Here is an 18,390-nt window from a genome sequence, read left to right as displayed (position 1 = left end):
AATGTGAAGAAGTCATAAGAGATGCTATATGACCTGGCAAGCCTGTTAAATTTATTTTCTTCAATTTTTTATAACTTACAAAAAAAGATGAATTATATCTAATGGATGTCATGAAAATCAAATACTTTACATGTAAAACTCAAACTACAGAGTTCTTGACAAAAATTATATTGTAATTATTATTTTAATGTTGGTTTAGATATGAAGAAACTTTGGCTCAGGTAAGTCAAAGGGCTTGCCCAAAGTTACTTGATAAGTCAGAGAAAGATTTTAGATTAATGAATTATCATCTCTTTAAACTTGTGATGTTTTTCGTCCACTATAGCCAGGTTGACTAAAAGAAAAATGCAAAAAACAAAAGCAAAAACAAAAACAAACAAGCAAAAAAAAAAAAAAAAAAAAAAAAAAACAACTTTATATCTCTGTTACTTAGAAGGTTCTATGGAAACTTAAAGAGGATAAATTTTACATTATGTCATCTCTTTTCTCCATACTTTCACACTGATTCAAACATGTTTTACAAATACCAGTTTCCTTTGTAAATACATCAAATCATAGGAAGCTCAAAATGTTCAAAGCATAGTTTTGTTATAAGTGCAGCTTGACTATATCTTTAAGGGTTTTTATTTATTTATCATTTTAAAGTTATTTCCTGCGGAGAACTACCTACACCTCCAAATGGAAATAAGATTGGAACTCAAACTTCATATGGCTCAACAGCTATCTTTACCTGCGACTTGGGATTCATGCTTGTGGGCTCTGCTGTAAGGGAATGCCTTTCCTCAGGTCTTTGGAGTGGATCTGAAACCAGGTGCCTAGGTACAGATTTTTAATTTGTTTTTACCAAACTTCCCCCTACCCCTCACCCTTGAAAGGAGGCATCTCTTTTTCCCTAATATGAGATACTAATTTATATTCATTCAGTAAGGATGTTAAAAACCAGAAAATACTTATCTTTAAAAATGGCTCATGATAGAAAAGCTACTAAACAGAATAATCAGATAGCATTCCTAGTGAAATCTAAGGAGAGACACATTTTCTTCCAGTCATGGTGAAAATATAATGGTGAAAACTAATTGCTGAAAATTGTATGCCTGCTTACTCAGCTGGGTTAATCGCTGTAGCTATTAACTCATTCTAAACCATAGTCAATTCTCCTTTCACCTATTTGCTTAAGGTAATGACTGAAGAAGATAAACAATGTAATGTCTACATTTAAGCACCTTTCTCCCTTTTTATTTCATAAGATTTCAACATGCGTAAAACTAATTTCTATTAAAATTTTAAAAATATATTTTTTGAACCTGATTTTAGACAATTAGGATGTTTTCCCCTTAGAATTCCCTGAATTTATTATTAAAAATCTTCAGTTAAAGAAACTGAACTAGTTCATTCTTCTTACCTTGCCTCTTTTGAATGCTTTGTCTCCTTTTTCAAAGATTTCAACAATTTATCTAATATTAAGAATAGTATGCTTTATGCTATTTATGCTTTATTTTCTCTAAAATTATTTCAAGATCTGAAAGCAAATATTAAATTAGGTAATAATGAAAATTTTTCTAATAATTATTCACTTATCTGTTGGAAGCAAGGCAAGATCTTTTTGTTTACTAATTTAAAAATTGCTGATTATCATGAATAGAATACTGCAAAATTTGTCAGTGTTTTTGTCTTTAAAATGTTACTGTTTAAGAATATGACACATGGCAGAAAAGTCTATACTTACATATTGTGTGGCTAATAAGCTTGAAAATATTCATAGAAATATAATCATTATTTGAAATTTCAAATGGCATAGTTACAAGTTTTGGTTAAAGTGTCTTTTTTCCCCTTCTCAGGCACATTTGTTAGTAGTTGTACTTGGAAGCCCAGAAACAATTTCTTTATAAGAACACACATACTTGAATATACACAGGGAACTCCTGAGCCCCTGGCTCCTGAACCCCTTTATTGGATTAATGCACCAGGCCCTGGCTATGAGATGGAGTTCCTCTCAGACTAGGGTCTTTCCTCTTCCTCTTTAAGTCTCACCTAGACAGAGCAGAGCAGTGAGGCTAGGAGTCATGGTGTCTCCCACTGGTCAAGATTGGGCAGATGGATGAGGCCACTTATTTTCTGCAATGACTATTGAAAAAAACAGAAAATAGTTAATGAGTTAAATGATTATGTATTAATATGTGATTATATAATCAAATACAAACTCAAAAAACTAAAAAATTTTAATAGTTTTTAAACTGATTTTGGTTGTACTAATTTTAATTACAGATTACTTAGTTTACTTATGCATTTTTAAGTAAACTTAGTTTACATATAAATTTTTAAATTTATATATAGTTATACATAAATAAATATATATTTATACATACTCTTCAGTATTTAAATTATATATTACATGTATCTTTAAATAAGTATACATTTATAAATAAATATATATTTTAAATACTATATTTAAATGATATATAATTTAAATACTATGTTTAAAATATTTAAAGATATATTAAAATATTTAAAATGAACTATATTTAAAATATAATTAAAATAAAACTAAATTTTAAAAGTATTTAAAATATACATATAAATTTGAAAATACTATATTTTATGGCTATATGCTCTCATGAATTGTTACTATGTATTATATATTATTTAATATTGTATATACTATGTGGTTTTATTCTCCTTAGAATCTTGATTCTGTTCTCTGGAAAGACAGGGCATAACAAGAATATTTATAAGAAAATATTGCCTCTTAGTCTAAGAAGACAAGATCATCCATTGTAGAGAATATAGTGTTGATATACAATGAAATGCAAAAGGATGTTGGTAAGAGGAAACTATAGTTACCAGACAAGTAAATCCTAGAATAGTACACTGTAAATTGAGCGTAGGGATCCATTCTTCTCAACTAGTTTGTGTAACCCCAGACACTTTTAGCTTAGAATGGCCATGAGAATGTGCTTATTGTTTCTCTAAGTACAGTGCATTTATTCCTGCCTCCCTAATATTTTATTATGAAGTTTTCAATTAAAGGAATTGACAGTGAACACCCATATGCCTACCACCTAATTCTACAATGAATATTTTTTCTTATTTGCTTATCATATATCTATCCATATTTCTAGGCCTCCATCAATCCATTAATTTATTTTTTGATGAATTTTGAAATAACTTGTAAACATCAGTATACTTTGTTGCCAGGTATTTAAGCATGCATACCATTAGCTAGAGTTCAATATTTGTTCAAAGTTTTTTTTTTTTTTTTTTTTTTTAACTCTGGCAAAATTTATATATAGTAAAGTACATAGACCTTAAATTCAGTTAGATTAGTTTTGATAAATGTATACATGCATGTAACTAAACCACTGTAAAGACATAGAATATTGCCATTACCTCAGAAAGTTTTCTTATGCCCCTTCATGGTCACTGTGCAACTCTCCTCCTCCTTAACCTGAGGCAGTAACTATTTTGATATTTTCACCATATATTAGTTTTCCCTGTTCTAGACATTAATTAAATTGATTTGCAAATTGTGCCCTGTTTTGTATAAGGCTTCTTTTATTCTCTTTCCTCTATGCTGTTGTGCATATCTGTAATTTGTTCCTTTTGTTGCTCAATAGGATTCCATTTTACAAATACGCCACACTTCAGCCATTTTGTTTTTGATGGATGTATGAGCTATGTCCAGTTTTTTTCTATTATGAATAAAGCTGCTATGAATGCTCATGTAAAAGTCTTTTTCTGGACATATGCATTCATTTCTCTTGAATACTCAGGAATAGAATACATGTGGGAGAGTTCTAATTGTCTCCCATTCTCTCCAGCATGTGATGTAGCCAACTTTTTCATTCTATCCATTCTGTGGGATGCATAAAGGTATCCTATGGTATTTTAGTATTTTTTTGTCTTAGTGAATACTAATGTTAAGCACAGCTTTTCATAGGCTTATTGGCTATTTGTAAATTTTCCTTTGTGAAATGGTAAAGTATCTTATATTAACTTGCCTTTTTACTATGAATTGTAGGAGTTCTGTACATATTCTTGTTACAAGCCCTTCATCATTATGTGTTTTATAAGTAATTTATCTTATTCTGTGACTTGCCTATTCATTTTTTAATAGCATCTTTTGACAACACACATTTTCAAGTTTGGTAAAGTCTGTTTGTTTTACTTTCTCTTTATACTAGAGGCTTTATAGTTTTAGCTTTAACTTTTGTATCGCCAATATTATTTTTAATTTGCATGTGTTATGTAGTAGCATTGAGGGGCTTTTTTACTTGCTCCTTGTATCTTGCACTATTTGTTGAAAAAACTTGATAATAATTATTGAAATGATGTATGTAAATCCTCTAAATTTGTTCATAATTTTCAAAATCACTTTGGATACCATAACACTTTTCAGTTTCAATATAAATCTTAGAATTAGTTTATCAAACTCTACAAAGAAGTTCTGGCGGGATTGAATCCATACATCAGTTTGGGGTAAATTGGCATCTAAAAACATTGAGTCTTCTGATCCATGAACATAGTACATTTGTTTGGGTCTTTACTTTTTTTTTTTTTTTAATAGCAACATTTTGTATTTTTAGCATAGAATGTGCTATTGCTAAATTTATTCCCCAGAATGTTTTACTATTATAAGTAAAAAGTAAAATTTTTCTTTTTTTTATTTTTTAGATAGGGTCTTGCTATGTTGCCCAGGCTGGTCTTGAAATTGTGACCTCAAATGATCCTCCTGCTTCAGACTCCCAAAGTGCTGGAATTATAGTCATAAGCCACTGTGCCCAACTAATGTTGTTTATCTAAATTACATTCTCCAATTGTTTGCTGTTAGCATATAAAATACAATTATTCAAAATATTTATCTAATATTCTACAACCTTTCTAAATTCACTTACTAGTTTATTTTAAAAATACAATTTTCTAAACATTACCTGAGTATAGAATAGTTTCACTATTTTGTTTCCCAACATTATGCTGTTTTTCTTCTTTTTATTAAAGTATTGCACTGGAGGTTTTTTTTTTTTTTTTTTTTTTTTTTTTTTTTTTTTTTTTTTAACAATGTCTTTATTGGGTTAAGAATGTTTCCTATATTCCTAATTTGTTGCCATTTTTTTTTTTTTATCATGAATAGGCACTGCATTTTCCTATATGCTTTTTCTACGTCGATTGAAATAATTACATAGAATTTTTCTCTTTTATTATGTCAAAATTACAGTGGTTAATTTTTCATATTTAGCCAAATTTCATTTCTGGGTAAATCCCAGATAGTCATTATGTATTATCATTTATATGTCACTAGACTGATTTTATAAAATTTTGTTAAGGAGATTTGTATCTCTGTTTATGAAGTACTTTGGTCCTTTATAATTATTTAAGGACTTTGGTTCTTTTTAATTTTTTTTTTTTTTCAGGCTTTACTGATGGGGTTAATGGTTACTTCATAAAATAAGTTAAAAGGTGATTTTTTTTTTCTTTTCTGTTTTCCAAAAGAGTTTACATAACACTTATTTTCCCCCTTAAAAGCTTGAATTTCCCAGAAAAAAAAAATCTGTGGGAAGAGTTTTGTTCAAGTATTTTAATAGATAAAAGCTATTAATAGTTTTCTATTTTTATCTTGTGTTAGTTTTGGGGCAAGTTACAATTTTCACAGAACGTTTTCATTTTTTCTGAAGTGTTAAAATGTATTGGCATAAAGCTGTTTTCAGCATTCCCTTATTCTTTCAATTTCTTGAGGGTTTATAGTGATATCACTTCATTCATTCCTGTTATTGACAATTTTATTCTCTCCATTTTGGTGTTAATAGGGTTAGCTAAGAGTTTAATAATTTGGTTGCTTATTTTTAGAGAAAGAAATTTTACCTTAGTTAATGTTCTCTGTTGTTTGTAATTATCTTAAATATTTACTTCTGTCTACTTACTTTGGCTTTATTTTTACGTCATTTTGCTCCTTGCTGCTTCTTCTTAACATGTTTTACGTCATTGCTTATATATCTCTATTCCTTCTACTAAAATCACTGAAACTTATAAATTTCTTTAATAAGTAATGTTTTATCTGTACCTTCAAATTTATATATATATATTTTTTATTTTTATTTTTATTTTTATTTTTTGAAATGGAGTCTCATTCCAAAAAAATGAGAAAATGAAAAAAATTTTCATTTTGAAATGGAGGCTCAGTCGCCCAGGCTGGAATGCAGTGGCGCGACCTCGGCTCACTGCAAGCTCCGCCTCCCGGGTTCACGCCATTCTCCTGACTCGGCCTCCTGAGTAGCTGGGACTACAGGCGCCCGCCACCACACCTGGCTATTTTTTTTTTGCATTTTTAGTAGAGACGAGGTTTCACCACATTAGCCAGGATGGTCTCCATCTCCTGACCTCGTGATCTGCCCGCGTGGGCCTCCCAAAGTGCTGGGATTACAGGCGTGAGCCACGGCGCCCAGCCTATATTTTCATTTTTACACCTTGAGATATTTTATAATTTCTTCAAGACCCAAGTGTCACTAGACATGTGTCTTCTTTTAATTTCCATATATTTGTTGTTTTGCTAAGTATTCGATAGTTACCTTTATGTCATAGAGATATAATTGAATTATTTGTGACTTGCTTTGAAGTCATCTTTAAAAGTTTACTAATGTTACACATGTATATAAATATACAAATAAAACAAATCACAGTATTAAAAATATTGCTTCATAACCCATTTCAGCGGGTCATTGTGGAACTCCAGAACTGATTGTGAATGGTCAAGTCATTGGAGAAAATTATGGATATAGAGACACAGTTGTATATCAATGTAATCCTGGTTTTCGATTGATTGGTTCTTCAGTGAGGATATGCCAACAGGATCACAATTGGTCTGGTCAACTCCCATCCTGTGTGCGTAAGTAAGCATGGCAAAAGCAATTAGAAACCTCTGGTCTTTGGGACAATTCTAGTTTTGGTTAGGCAAGATGAATATATATATTATGTTGTTATATATATCAATATAAAGTAAATTTCCACAATCCAATTTGATACTGCTATGCAAAAAACCTTTAAAGTGGAAAGTGTTCAAGAGAATTTCAGTTATATTTTATCAGGAAGACAATAAATTAAATTTAGCTCTTCTCATATTTAATATAAATGTATGATATTGATAAATTAATATTCTTATATGGAAGATACATTCTCAACACATTTGTAATTATAAGGATTTAAATTTCTAGAGATCACTGTGTAGCAGTATCAAGGTTTGCTATGATGTGATACTACAGAGTTTTTATAGTGGAAAATATTTTGGATAAATATTATCTAATAATTATGATGCTATTGCTATGACATCAAAATTATAAACTAATGAAGCACAGTGGGAAAAATATTATCATTAGGCACCACATGAAGAACCTTTGCTCTCATTTCAGGTCCTCTGATGATTATGTGTGCTAATGCAATGTTTAATCTCTCTGGGTCCTAATTCCCTTATAAAGAGAGTGTGTGCTTGAAGATGTTTATCATTATGTCATCTTTTAATCTCAAAATGCATTGCATTTTTAAATATATCAAGATTACACATATGTAACATAGTTATATTTTGTCTGAAAAAAATTAAAAATTATGAGGATGCAAAGGCATGTGAATGATATAATGAACTCTGGGGACTAGGGAGAAAGTGGGAGGAGAGTGATGGATAAGAGATTACACATTGGGTACAGTGTACACTGCTCAGGTGATGGGTACACCAAAATCTCAGAAGTCACCACTAAAGAACTTATCCATGCAACTAAACACCACCCGTTCCTCAAAAACTATTGAAATAATTTTTTAAAAAAGCAGATAAGAAAAAAAATAAATAAAAATTTATTTTAAAGCACTGTTTACAGTATTTTAAAATTTGTACAAAACATATGAATATATGTAATTTTAGAATTATTTTAAAAAGATCTCACCAGTTCAACATATATCCATGTGATCTTTTAGGGTAATTAGATATGAATTCACACATGAAGAATAAAGTATATTTTGAAATAATATCTTTTTATTATAATTTCTTAAGATACCTGCTGTGCTTTGTGGTTTTAATGGATCTCTTCCTATATGTACGTTGTGAATTTGGCCATTGTGCACTTATTATGACTGCTATATCATGAAAATAAAAATAGAGCTGAATAATGATAACTGTAGTACATCTCAGAATCCCCAGAAGTATTTAGTGTTTCAGATCACAATCTATCCTACTTTGGATCTTAAAGTCAACTACATTTTTCTTATATTTTTCTCCTGATAATTTCCATCTCCAGATACTGACATTTATATTAAAATTATTATCGGCAAATAAGTACTGTAAATATGTTGTAATTATAACAGGATCATAGGATAAAGATTTTGGAAGTGTCAGATAAACAATACATAGGACTTTTAGTATGCGTTCACAGGAAATATTTCATTTAATCTGTGACCAATTGCATCTATACTTATAAATTCAGTCATTATACTGTTTTGATCCAATCCACAGAAATGTATAGAAATTCAAGTTTCATGGTTATGATCATAGGATAATAGAATATCTAGTTAACAATGAAAGTCACTTTCCTAAGACACACCCATACACCCCCACACACAGATTGATTGTCTGGTGATTTAAAGACAGCAATATCCTGCTTGTGTCTACTCTAGATATGTTCTTTTTCATTTATATTCAAGCATAGTCAATTAATACCACTGTTTTTCTTGTTGAATAATTGAGGCTATAAATGAGAATTGGCCCTTAGGGTAAAGCTGGTTTCTTTATTGATAATTTTAAACAAGAATAAGATGCAGTTAAATTTCCAAATGAGTAGGTTGACATTAACAATACAGCTGAAAAATAATCGTTCTTGGGTCATTTCCTAAGTACTAAAAGTGACTGTGGTCGTTTCCTGTGCCCAATTAGGAAGCACTATTACTGAATTTGCTCTGATTAATAGAGTGAGATAATGCAATAAAACAGTTCATAGAAATAGTGTTCGGGGAAAGCCAGCACTATGTAAAATTTATAGTGGGACACAGCATTAAAAGAACCTAAATAATTTATCTAATTAAGAATATTATTTCCAAGAAAAATTATATTATCAAGTATCAATGATGAAGGAAAGAAACCAGTAAGATTGATTGTTTTAGAGAATATTTTGAGAATATGTCTCAAAATATTAACGAAAATCCTAATGCAGTCTTTGTGTATCATTTTCTATTTTCTACATTATGTAGTCACATTAATTTACTTCGCAAGCACACATTTGCTTTATCAATATATCATTCATAAAAATTGGTTGTATAAATAATATTAAAAGAACTATTTCAAAATTAAATGCAAAAAACTGCCTTTAAATATCCTCAATTATTAACTAGACAAGGAAAACTGGTTCAGTTTTGTTCTTTTCTATTTTTTTAACTTTGTTTTTTTAAGCACAAGATCTCATTCTGTCATCCAGTCTGGAGTGCAGTGGCATGATCATAGCTCACTATGATATATGTACATAGCTATGATCATGCTCACTACAGCCTTAACTCTTCTCCTCAAGCAATCCTCCCACCCCAGCCTCCAAAAGCACTGGGATTATAGGCATGAATCACCACACCTGGCCAGTTTTGTTCTTTTCTGCTATTGGTTATGGACATGAACTTTAATTATTCCCCAGATTTCTTTGCATTTCAATGCTCTGCTCTTTGCCTCCCCAAAAATGTAGAGAGAAAGGATGAAATAGGTACCATGAAACTTAAAATACCTATGTACCACTTGCATAAAATTATCACAATTTTAAATAATTATCTATTTACTAATATAATAATGCTGTTAGACTATTTTGACATTCTACTTTGTTCATTTACGTTAGTAAATGTACTTTCCATATATTTCCAGATAAAAGTAGTCTTCTTTCTACTTTGTTTGAAAGGATTAAGTATAATCAATAATGCAATAACTGATAACTATTTTTTTTCTGTGTTTCCTTCCCTGTCCTCCCACCACATCATATTAGCTGTTAGCTGTGGTCACCCTGGTAGTCCAATTTATGGAAGAACAAGTGGAAATGGGTTCAACTTTAATGATGTGGTAACATTCTCATGCAATATTGGATATCTTATGCAAGGGCCAACAAAGGCACAGTGCCAGGCCAACAGACAGTGGAGCCATCCTCCACCTGTGTGCAAAGGTAAATGTCTAAGTATATTCCCATTTGGGACATGGTAATAATGTTCACATAAACATCAGTGATACATTTAAAACAGCTTAAGCAGAATAGCAAAAAGTTTTTATCTAATAAAACAAAAAGCTTTAATACTGATGTCATCTCATTAACAATGCTTTCCTTTTTCTAAATTTATTACATATTTTTAAAAGTTAAAAGTGGTAGAGTTAATTTCTAACTTTCTTATTTGTATCTATTTTGTGACTGCATATAAAACGTAATTGAGATTATTTTTACTTGCAATTTGCTTCATAATTAGTGGAATTTACCTTTGGCATTTATTTTCTTTTTATTTTTCTGAAAACTATATATGGGCCTGGATTGTCATTAGTCCTGTATTGAGGCTTTATTCATTTTTTAATCTATAGAAACAGATTAAGGAGAACTCTTTGATTTTTTCCAGTTTGCAAATAAGTATATTTCATATTTTCTGAAAAAATACAACCAAATTATCATTTTCCTGCATGTTGTTTTCTTAGAGTTCAACTATAGCTTAAAAGATATCATTTTTTAAATTCGTACTCAGTACAATACTTACAAAGTTGCTATTTTCCTAACTGTTGCCAATTTTTTTTCTTTCTTCTGTATTTCCTACTACATAAATTTCAGTACATTTTCTAGATAATCCATGGGATTAATTTTATTTTTGGAATCTGGTTGTTTGAATAAATTTACTTTTGAAACTAAGTATTTACATTTCTAATATAAATCTATATAGGTATATGTATATTATTGCAAACGTACGTTTCAAAATTTGTCATTTGTTTAGTGGTCAACTGTTCTGATCCTGGAATTCCAGCCAATTCTAAGAGAGAAAGTAAAATAGAACATGGAAATTTTACTTATGGCACTGTGGTATTCTATGACTGCAATCCTGGATATTTTTTATTTGGATCTTCAGTTTTGATATGTCAACCAAATGGACAATGGGACAAACCTTTACCAGAATGTATCAGTAAGTAGATAATGTGAATTGTTTCTTGAGAACATGTCATGGAAACCATACGGATGTTTATTGTTTTTATAAAACTACCTAAAGATATATGTCATAGAGAAGCATATTGATTTTATTGTTTTGCTGTTTCGAAATTATACTTTTCTATATTTTGCAAATTCAGTGTGCAAGCATAATTTTCTTAAAATTAATGTGATAAATATTTATCTATCATTCTTTGATTTTGCACTTTGGAGCAGATAAAATATGAAAAGTAGTCATATTTACTACTTTACAATATTATCATCTGTAAGAGGCAACTATACTTTTATTCTGTACTAATATTTAATATTTCATTTAAAGCAAAATTAGTCTTAAACATCCATCATGGATTCAGAATACATGAAGATTTACACAAAGGTGTTACTTAAAACTTATTGATCTTAAATGTTTGTCATATAGAGACATATATACTTGTTAATGCAATAATTGTTAATATGCAACATCTTTCTAGTCAGTGAATATCTAATAAGTGCATTTTGTTATATGTTATAATAGGAGTTGTAGAATGTATATAAAATTAATTACGGCCAAAATGCTTACAAGTAACACACGTAGTGAGAAAAATAATTTAGCAGATATAAATCAAACTTCTGTGAAGGCATAGAGGAGTGAACATAAATTCTAGCAATTCAGTCAATTGATAGGTCTCAAATTGAACTAAATCTCAAATGGTTGGTGAGTCTTGGACTTGGCAGGGAAGAGAAGAACAATTTCATAGACTGAATGAATAGCGTGTGAAGAAACCATTTATTTTTGGCAAGTAATTTTTGGTTTTAGTAAATTGCTAAATTATAAAATTATTTTACGATTATGTTTCATTTAGAGGATTTTTTATGTTCATGGGTGGACTTTTATGAACATTTTGTGACAGCATTCATGTATTAAAGAAGAAACAACACTTTTTGCTGTGTCTATAAAAGTTCAGATTCTATGCATATAGTTCAGTAATTTGGCCTGCTGGTTAAAATTCATTTGACTTATTTGTGTTAACTGGTCTAATTATTTGAATAATTTACTTACTTATTCTTATGTAGCTACCACATTAAAGTTAAAAATATTTTCATAGGACATGTAAACCTGAAGTTCTTCAAGTGTTCTGAGCTCTCATATGCTTTTTGCTTTATCATTTCCTGTAGCTCTCAGTGGTACAGTATTATATACTGAAAGGTTTTGTTAAGTTTTTATGTCCTCACGTGCTGTTTGATACTCTAGAGATATGTGACACTCAGTATTTTTCTGAGTACAACTAACAGGGGACATACGTTAAATTCTGAAACTACCTATGACTCATAAATAATACTCTTTCATGTATTGACTTTTAATTCTGCTATGCCTAGCAGCGTTTTAGTTTATAAGCCACTGAGTATTGTCTTTATACAGCATAATTTATTCATTACTGACTTGTAATGATTCTAGACTATATATTAAATAGTGAATCACAGATCAATCTTCACTGAATCTCTTTAACTCTCAAAGTTTTTTTCATGTAATTTCTGTATGGCTTCACTTTGAATCCACATGGTGTCCTATGTCCTTACTTAGCGAATTCATATTAATCTTCTCCTTGACTTGTACATATTTTATCAGGCACAGATACAGTTAGAATTCATACACATATATATGTGAACACATACTCATCACTCTTACATGTACAGATTTATCATAATCACTCAATCATTACTTAGCTTATAAAGTTGCTGTTAAACTCATCCGCAAAAGAGTAAGTTAACAGAACGGCTCCTATAGCTGCAAACCCCACTTTATTTTTAAAAAGCTGCTTTCAACATAGATGTTTGATTTCTGGAGGCTTTAGATGTTTGAGCAGAACATTTACTTCTGATTTATTGTATAAACATGCTGGTATAGGTTGTTCGATAGGAGATATAAAAAAATTTTATATTCAATAATTATGTATTGTAGTGATTGACTGTGGACACCCTGGCGTTCCTCCTAATGCAGTCCTGTCTGGCGAGAAGTATACTTTTGGGTCTACTGTTCACTATTCCTGCACAGGAAAGCGTTCCCTTCTAGGCCAGTCATCAAGAACCTGCCAATTGAATGGCCATTGGAGTGGATCACAACCTCATTGTTCAGGTACCACTTGGAAAATTGGACAATGTGTGTTGGAAATTACATTATTGTTAGTAGTAGTAGTAACATATACACAAAACAATCTAAAGACTTAAAATATATTTCTCTCTGAAAAATCTCATAAAAAAAGCTGAAACACTGCTTATACATTACTGTAATATGTGTAAGGCTATATAAATGCGGGGTACTGATGTTGTAGATGATAAATTACAAGTATGTGTTTTGAACTGTGGTGCTAATTTCAAGGATTTATGGTTTTAGGATGCTACACTGTATGAAGCGTTTTTGTTCGTTAAAATGGTGAAACTATTCAAGCTAAAGTATCTATCCCATTTTAGCAGATACCACATGTAATTTTCCCCAGAAGGCAATATTGTATCAGTGATTTTCTGTCAGAGTTCAGTTCTGTTTAACTTTCTAAGCAATTGATTACTTTAATGGTATGATTTTAAAATAAAGTTCAAAATGTTTTAAATTGAATTAATCTAATTCATTTTATTAAAGATATTTATCTATCCTAGTATTAATAAGTGACATATATCTTTTGAATCCTTATAACCTCAATAGTTATCTCTGCATAAATATTAAAGATATTTTAATTAATAACTTGTTCACAGAGTATTTGACAAATCTTTTCTGAGATAAACATTTAAGTTACCGCTTTTTTTCAAAAATATCATTTACATTTTGGATCTATGATGGCTCCCTAGTTGATACTACTTATTTTTATCCATCAACCAGATATTGTGCTTATTTTTCTGCCTCTTTATATTTACATATTGTCTATTGTCTTTACTCTATTTTATCTCTGTAGATATCATTCCGGTGACTTATTAGGAGTTGTTTTACATTATTTTCACTTTAGAATTAAAAGAGCAGTGAAATGGTAAATTAACCCCAAATCTTTTAACTAGTGATTAATCCCTATGAAGTGACTGCCTGGGACTTTAAATGTAATCTACAGATTTAGAAAAACTATCATTTTTAATGTAACTATAAAAATGATTTTATGAGAATTAACGTCTTATCTTGGAGTGACTCATAGAAAATTAACTCTCAGATAACTGCTTATACATGTGAACACACAGACTTATCCCCCGTCCCCACCCCACCATGTATTAGGAAACTGCTACTAAATTGAGAAATACAATTGTACACAGACATTTGAAAGTGAAATGCTAATTTTAAAATTTTATGTAGTTACTAATTTTACATCACATGAAAATAAGAACATATAATGAAGGATTCCAAACACACAAGGCAAATAAAAAAGAAAAATGGAAAGAACAATTTCAATGCTTATATTTCAACCCTTCTCTCTCTATCTTTTTTTTTTTCCTCTCTCTCTCACTCTTTTCCTCTCTCACTCTCTCTCTCTCAGTGTATATTGACACTATGGCAATTTTGATTAGGATTATTTAAGAAATGATAAAAGGACTAGGTAAAGACTGAGTAAATCTTTAACACTAAAATCAAAAGATGAATGCCTTACAGTACAGATTTTAACACTAAAATCAAAATCAAAAGATGAATGCCTTACAGTACAGAACTGTACTGTAATATTTACATGTCCTAGCACACCACAGTTCTACTTTAACAAAAACAACAAAAGATGATCAGTAATCAAGAAATTCAGAAAAGGAAACATGCAAATTGCTGAATTTTTTTTTTTTTTTTTTTTTTTTTTTTTTTTAGATTTTAGTTTTATACATCTGTTGTCATTTGAGTTCATCATACTGTCAGTTATACATTTTCCATTAGCTTGGTCATTAACTGGGTTTTGGAAAAACTTATGAAATATCCTTAACCTATTTAACGTCTCCAAATTCACTGTTTAAAAAAAAAAAAAAAAAAGCACTATGCTCTGCAACTATTTTCTTTTTCACTTACACTTTTTTTAATGACTGGAGTCAGATAAGAAATATGAATTATAATTTTACTCCATGTATGCTGAAACCCAGCATGCACAAAAACAAATGCCTCCCAGGCCCTTGGCCTAACTGATAAACTTAATAAATATTTATGGAAATTGGTTATCTTGAACCGTACTGCATTGCAGGTGATGCTACTGGGACATGTGGCGATCCAGGCACTCCCGGACATGGCTCTAGACAGGAAAGTGATTTCAGAACTAAAAGTACTGTACGTTTCGCTTGTGATACTGGTTACATCCTTCATGGCTCAGAAGAAAGAAAATGTTTAGCTAATGGCAGTTGGACCGGAAGGCAGCCAGAGTGCAAAGGTAATCTCAAGCAGAAATTAAATATCTTGGAACTACTGGATTTTAGTGTGTATCTAAATCCAAATGAGTACAACTAGGAAAATTACTCTTACTAGTTTTTTCTGCCTGCAACTATGAAATAAAACTGTTGTATTCCCGTTATACTGACACCATCTTGTAAGATAATTATGACTGATAATTAAAAAGAAAACCCTCATTGGTCATATATATGCAAACATTTTTCAAAACATAGCAAATGTGTAGATTTAAAAAACAATATATGTATTTGTTAAAAAGATTTATTCTTTCCTTTTTACAGTAGTCCCTCATCCGTGGAGAATACATTCCAAGACTTTTAGTGGGTGCCTGAAACCACAGATACTACCGAATCCTGTATTTCTATGATTTTTCACACATACCTGTAATAAAGTTTTATTTATAAATTAGGCACAGTGGGAGATTAACAACTATAATACTGAAATAAAACAATTATAGCAATATACTAAATAAGAGTTACGTGAATATGGTCTCTCACTCAAAATATCTTGTTGGCCTATGCTCACCCTTCTTGTGATCTTTTGATCTGATAACCAAGGCAGATATTAGGTGACTGACAAGTGGATATCATATACAGTGTGGGTACCTTGGACAAGGAATGATTCACTTTCCATGTGGGAAGATATGATTTCATCATGCTACTTAGAACTTAAAATATATAGATTGATTATTTCTGGAATTTTCCATATATTTTTAAACCATGATTGACCATGGCTAAGTGAAACTTTGGAAAGAATAGTGGATAAGGGGAGACTAGTGTACCTATGTTGTAGAGACAAGAGAAAACAATAAGTTGTTCTTACCCTAATATAATCTCAATGTCTGTCTTAGCTTCCAGTATGTAGAAATGGAAAACTATAGAAACATACAGAAATATGATTAAGATTTTTAATTGTAGAGTACAATTGTTAGTTACTAGAATTCACAACATCTAGGGTGTTTGAGTAACGTTTTAATTGTTCTGACTCAGAGTTAACATAATTAAATCTTTATAAGAGAGCCAGTTGTGGCTCAAGCCTGTAATCCCAACAATTTGGGACACTGGGGCAGGAGGATCACTTAAGGCCAAGAGTTTGAACCAGCCTGGGTGGGACCCAGCCTGAGACCACATCTCTACAAAAATTTTAAAAATTAACCCGGTGTGGTGGCATATGCCTGTAGTCCTAGCTACTCCAGATGCTAAGGCAGGAGGATCACTGAGTCCAGGAGTCCAGGAGTCAGAGGCCGCAGTGAACAATGATTATGCCACTGCACTCTAGCCTAGGTGACAGAACGAGACTCTGTTTCAAAAAAAAAAAAAAAAAAAAAAGAAAAGAAAAAAAAAGAAAAAAGAAACAAAGATAAAAAGGAAAAAGAAAAATATTTTACAAAATTGACTAGTAAATAAAATGTTGGTGGAAAATTATCTTACTGACTTTAACTGTTCTTTTTGTGATTATTTTATTGGAAAAACTAAACTTGCAAAATATTTTTAAACTTACTTGATGTTGTACCAAACATATTGGTTTTGCAAACAGAAGACAATTCTCAATCAAACTTTCCTGAGGGTTTTTTGATTGACTATGCTATAGTAATATTTTTAATTATGTTTAATATTTATATTCTAGAAAATACAGTTATTTTTTTTAACTGGGTCAGTTTTAATAATCTTAAGAAAGAGTTGCAACTTAGTTGATATAGGGAAACGAGCTGGAAAACAGTGCTGAGTAAAATACAGTAAGGCAGACTAAACTGTTTATTTCTCAAACTTATTTTCCAAAGTCAAAGTCTTTTTAATGATGCTGTGGGCATCATTATACATGCAACATTGTGTGGGTGACATCTAAGTCAGTCCTTTGTTCAGCTGACCTACAAAATATTTTATAGACGAAATGCAGACTGGTGCTGATACTGCTTTGTTAGCATGCATATTATGGATAAAAGGAGAACTATGAGTTGTAGCAAGTATGATAGAATTAATATTTTTCTCACAAATGAAGCTCATACAAATCACTTACAAAAACAGACTTTAGTAGACAAATGGACAAAGAATATGAACAGAAAGCAGAAATTAAAAAAAAAACTGTAACCTACAGAAAAAATTCAACAGAACTACTAATAAAAATATGATTAAATATTAAAGTATCATTTTTTTACTTATTTTAAATATGCTAATATAAAGTTCTTGTGTGCAGGTATAGGACCAGCAAAACTAGAACTTTAAAAAATTTCAAAATGATTTATATTGTTGTATTTGGAGAACAATTTGACAAAAATTGCTCTCAAAATGATAATGAATAGAATGATAAATATTCATGGGATGTATCTGTAGCTTCAGTTTATTACTTGACTTTTGTGGAATGTTTTCTAACAAAAATAGAAATATTAAAGAGAACACAAAATTATGAAAATGTATTTTTTATTTCTATTTATGAGTAGCAATAATTTGGAACAAAACACAAAATTATGAAAATGTAATTTTTATTTCTATTTATGAGTAGCAGTAATTTGGAACAATCTTACACTAGGAAAAGTGTTGCTTAAGCAATTTTAGGTTTACATAATCTAATAGTGCATAGTCAATAATATATTACAATATAGGCCATGAAGCAATATGAGAAAATGTACATTATATAAAACTTAGAAATAAGATTTAAAATTATGTACTCCATTAGAACCATGAGAAATGATGATGAGGAGAAAGTATGAAAGGAAATACACAAAAATAATACTAGGACACATTTGTGAAATTATTGGTATTTTTACTTTTTATTCCAAATGTTTTCTACTGTTGTTATATTACTTTAATACTTTATAATAAAACTTGAAAGTTTTTCAGAATGTGA

General features: G+C 30.3%; 1 protein-coding gene across 6 annotated transcripts in view; it reads left to right on the top strand.

The window, feature by feature from the left end:
- Positions 1–18,390, top strand: part of CSMD3 (CUB and Sushi multiple domains 3) — a 1,225,248-nt gene that overhangs the window by 1,151,092 nt on the left and 55,766 nt on the right. For all 6 annotated transcript variants that reach the window (XM_045398613.2, XM_045398612.2, XM_045398610.2 and 3 more), the window contains 6 exons: positions 646–819; positions 6,704–6,877; positions 9,990–10,163; positions 10,969–11,154; positions 13,117–13,290; positions 15,347–15,529. In XM_045398613.2, coding sequence (XP_045254548.2) covers positions 646–819; positions 6,704–6,877; positions 9,990–10,163; positions 10,969–11,154; positions 13,117–13,290; positions 15,347–15,529 — 1,065 coding nt within the window. The remainder of the gene's footprint in view (positions 1–645; positions 820–6,703; positions 6,878–9,989; positions 10,164–10,968; positions 11,155–13,116; positions 13,291–15,346; positions 15,530–18,390) is intronic.

This window comes from Macaca fascicularis, chromosome 8 (assembly GCF_037993035.2).
Source record: "Macaca fascicularis isolate 582-1 chromosome 8, T2T-MFA8v1.1".
NCBI classification, from domain to species: domain Eukaryota; kingdom Metazoa; phylum Chordata; class Mammalia; order Primates; family Cercopithecidae; genus Macaca; species Macaca fascicularis.
This window is presented reverse-complemented; position numbering and strand designations above follow the sequence as displayed.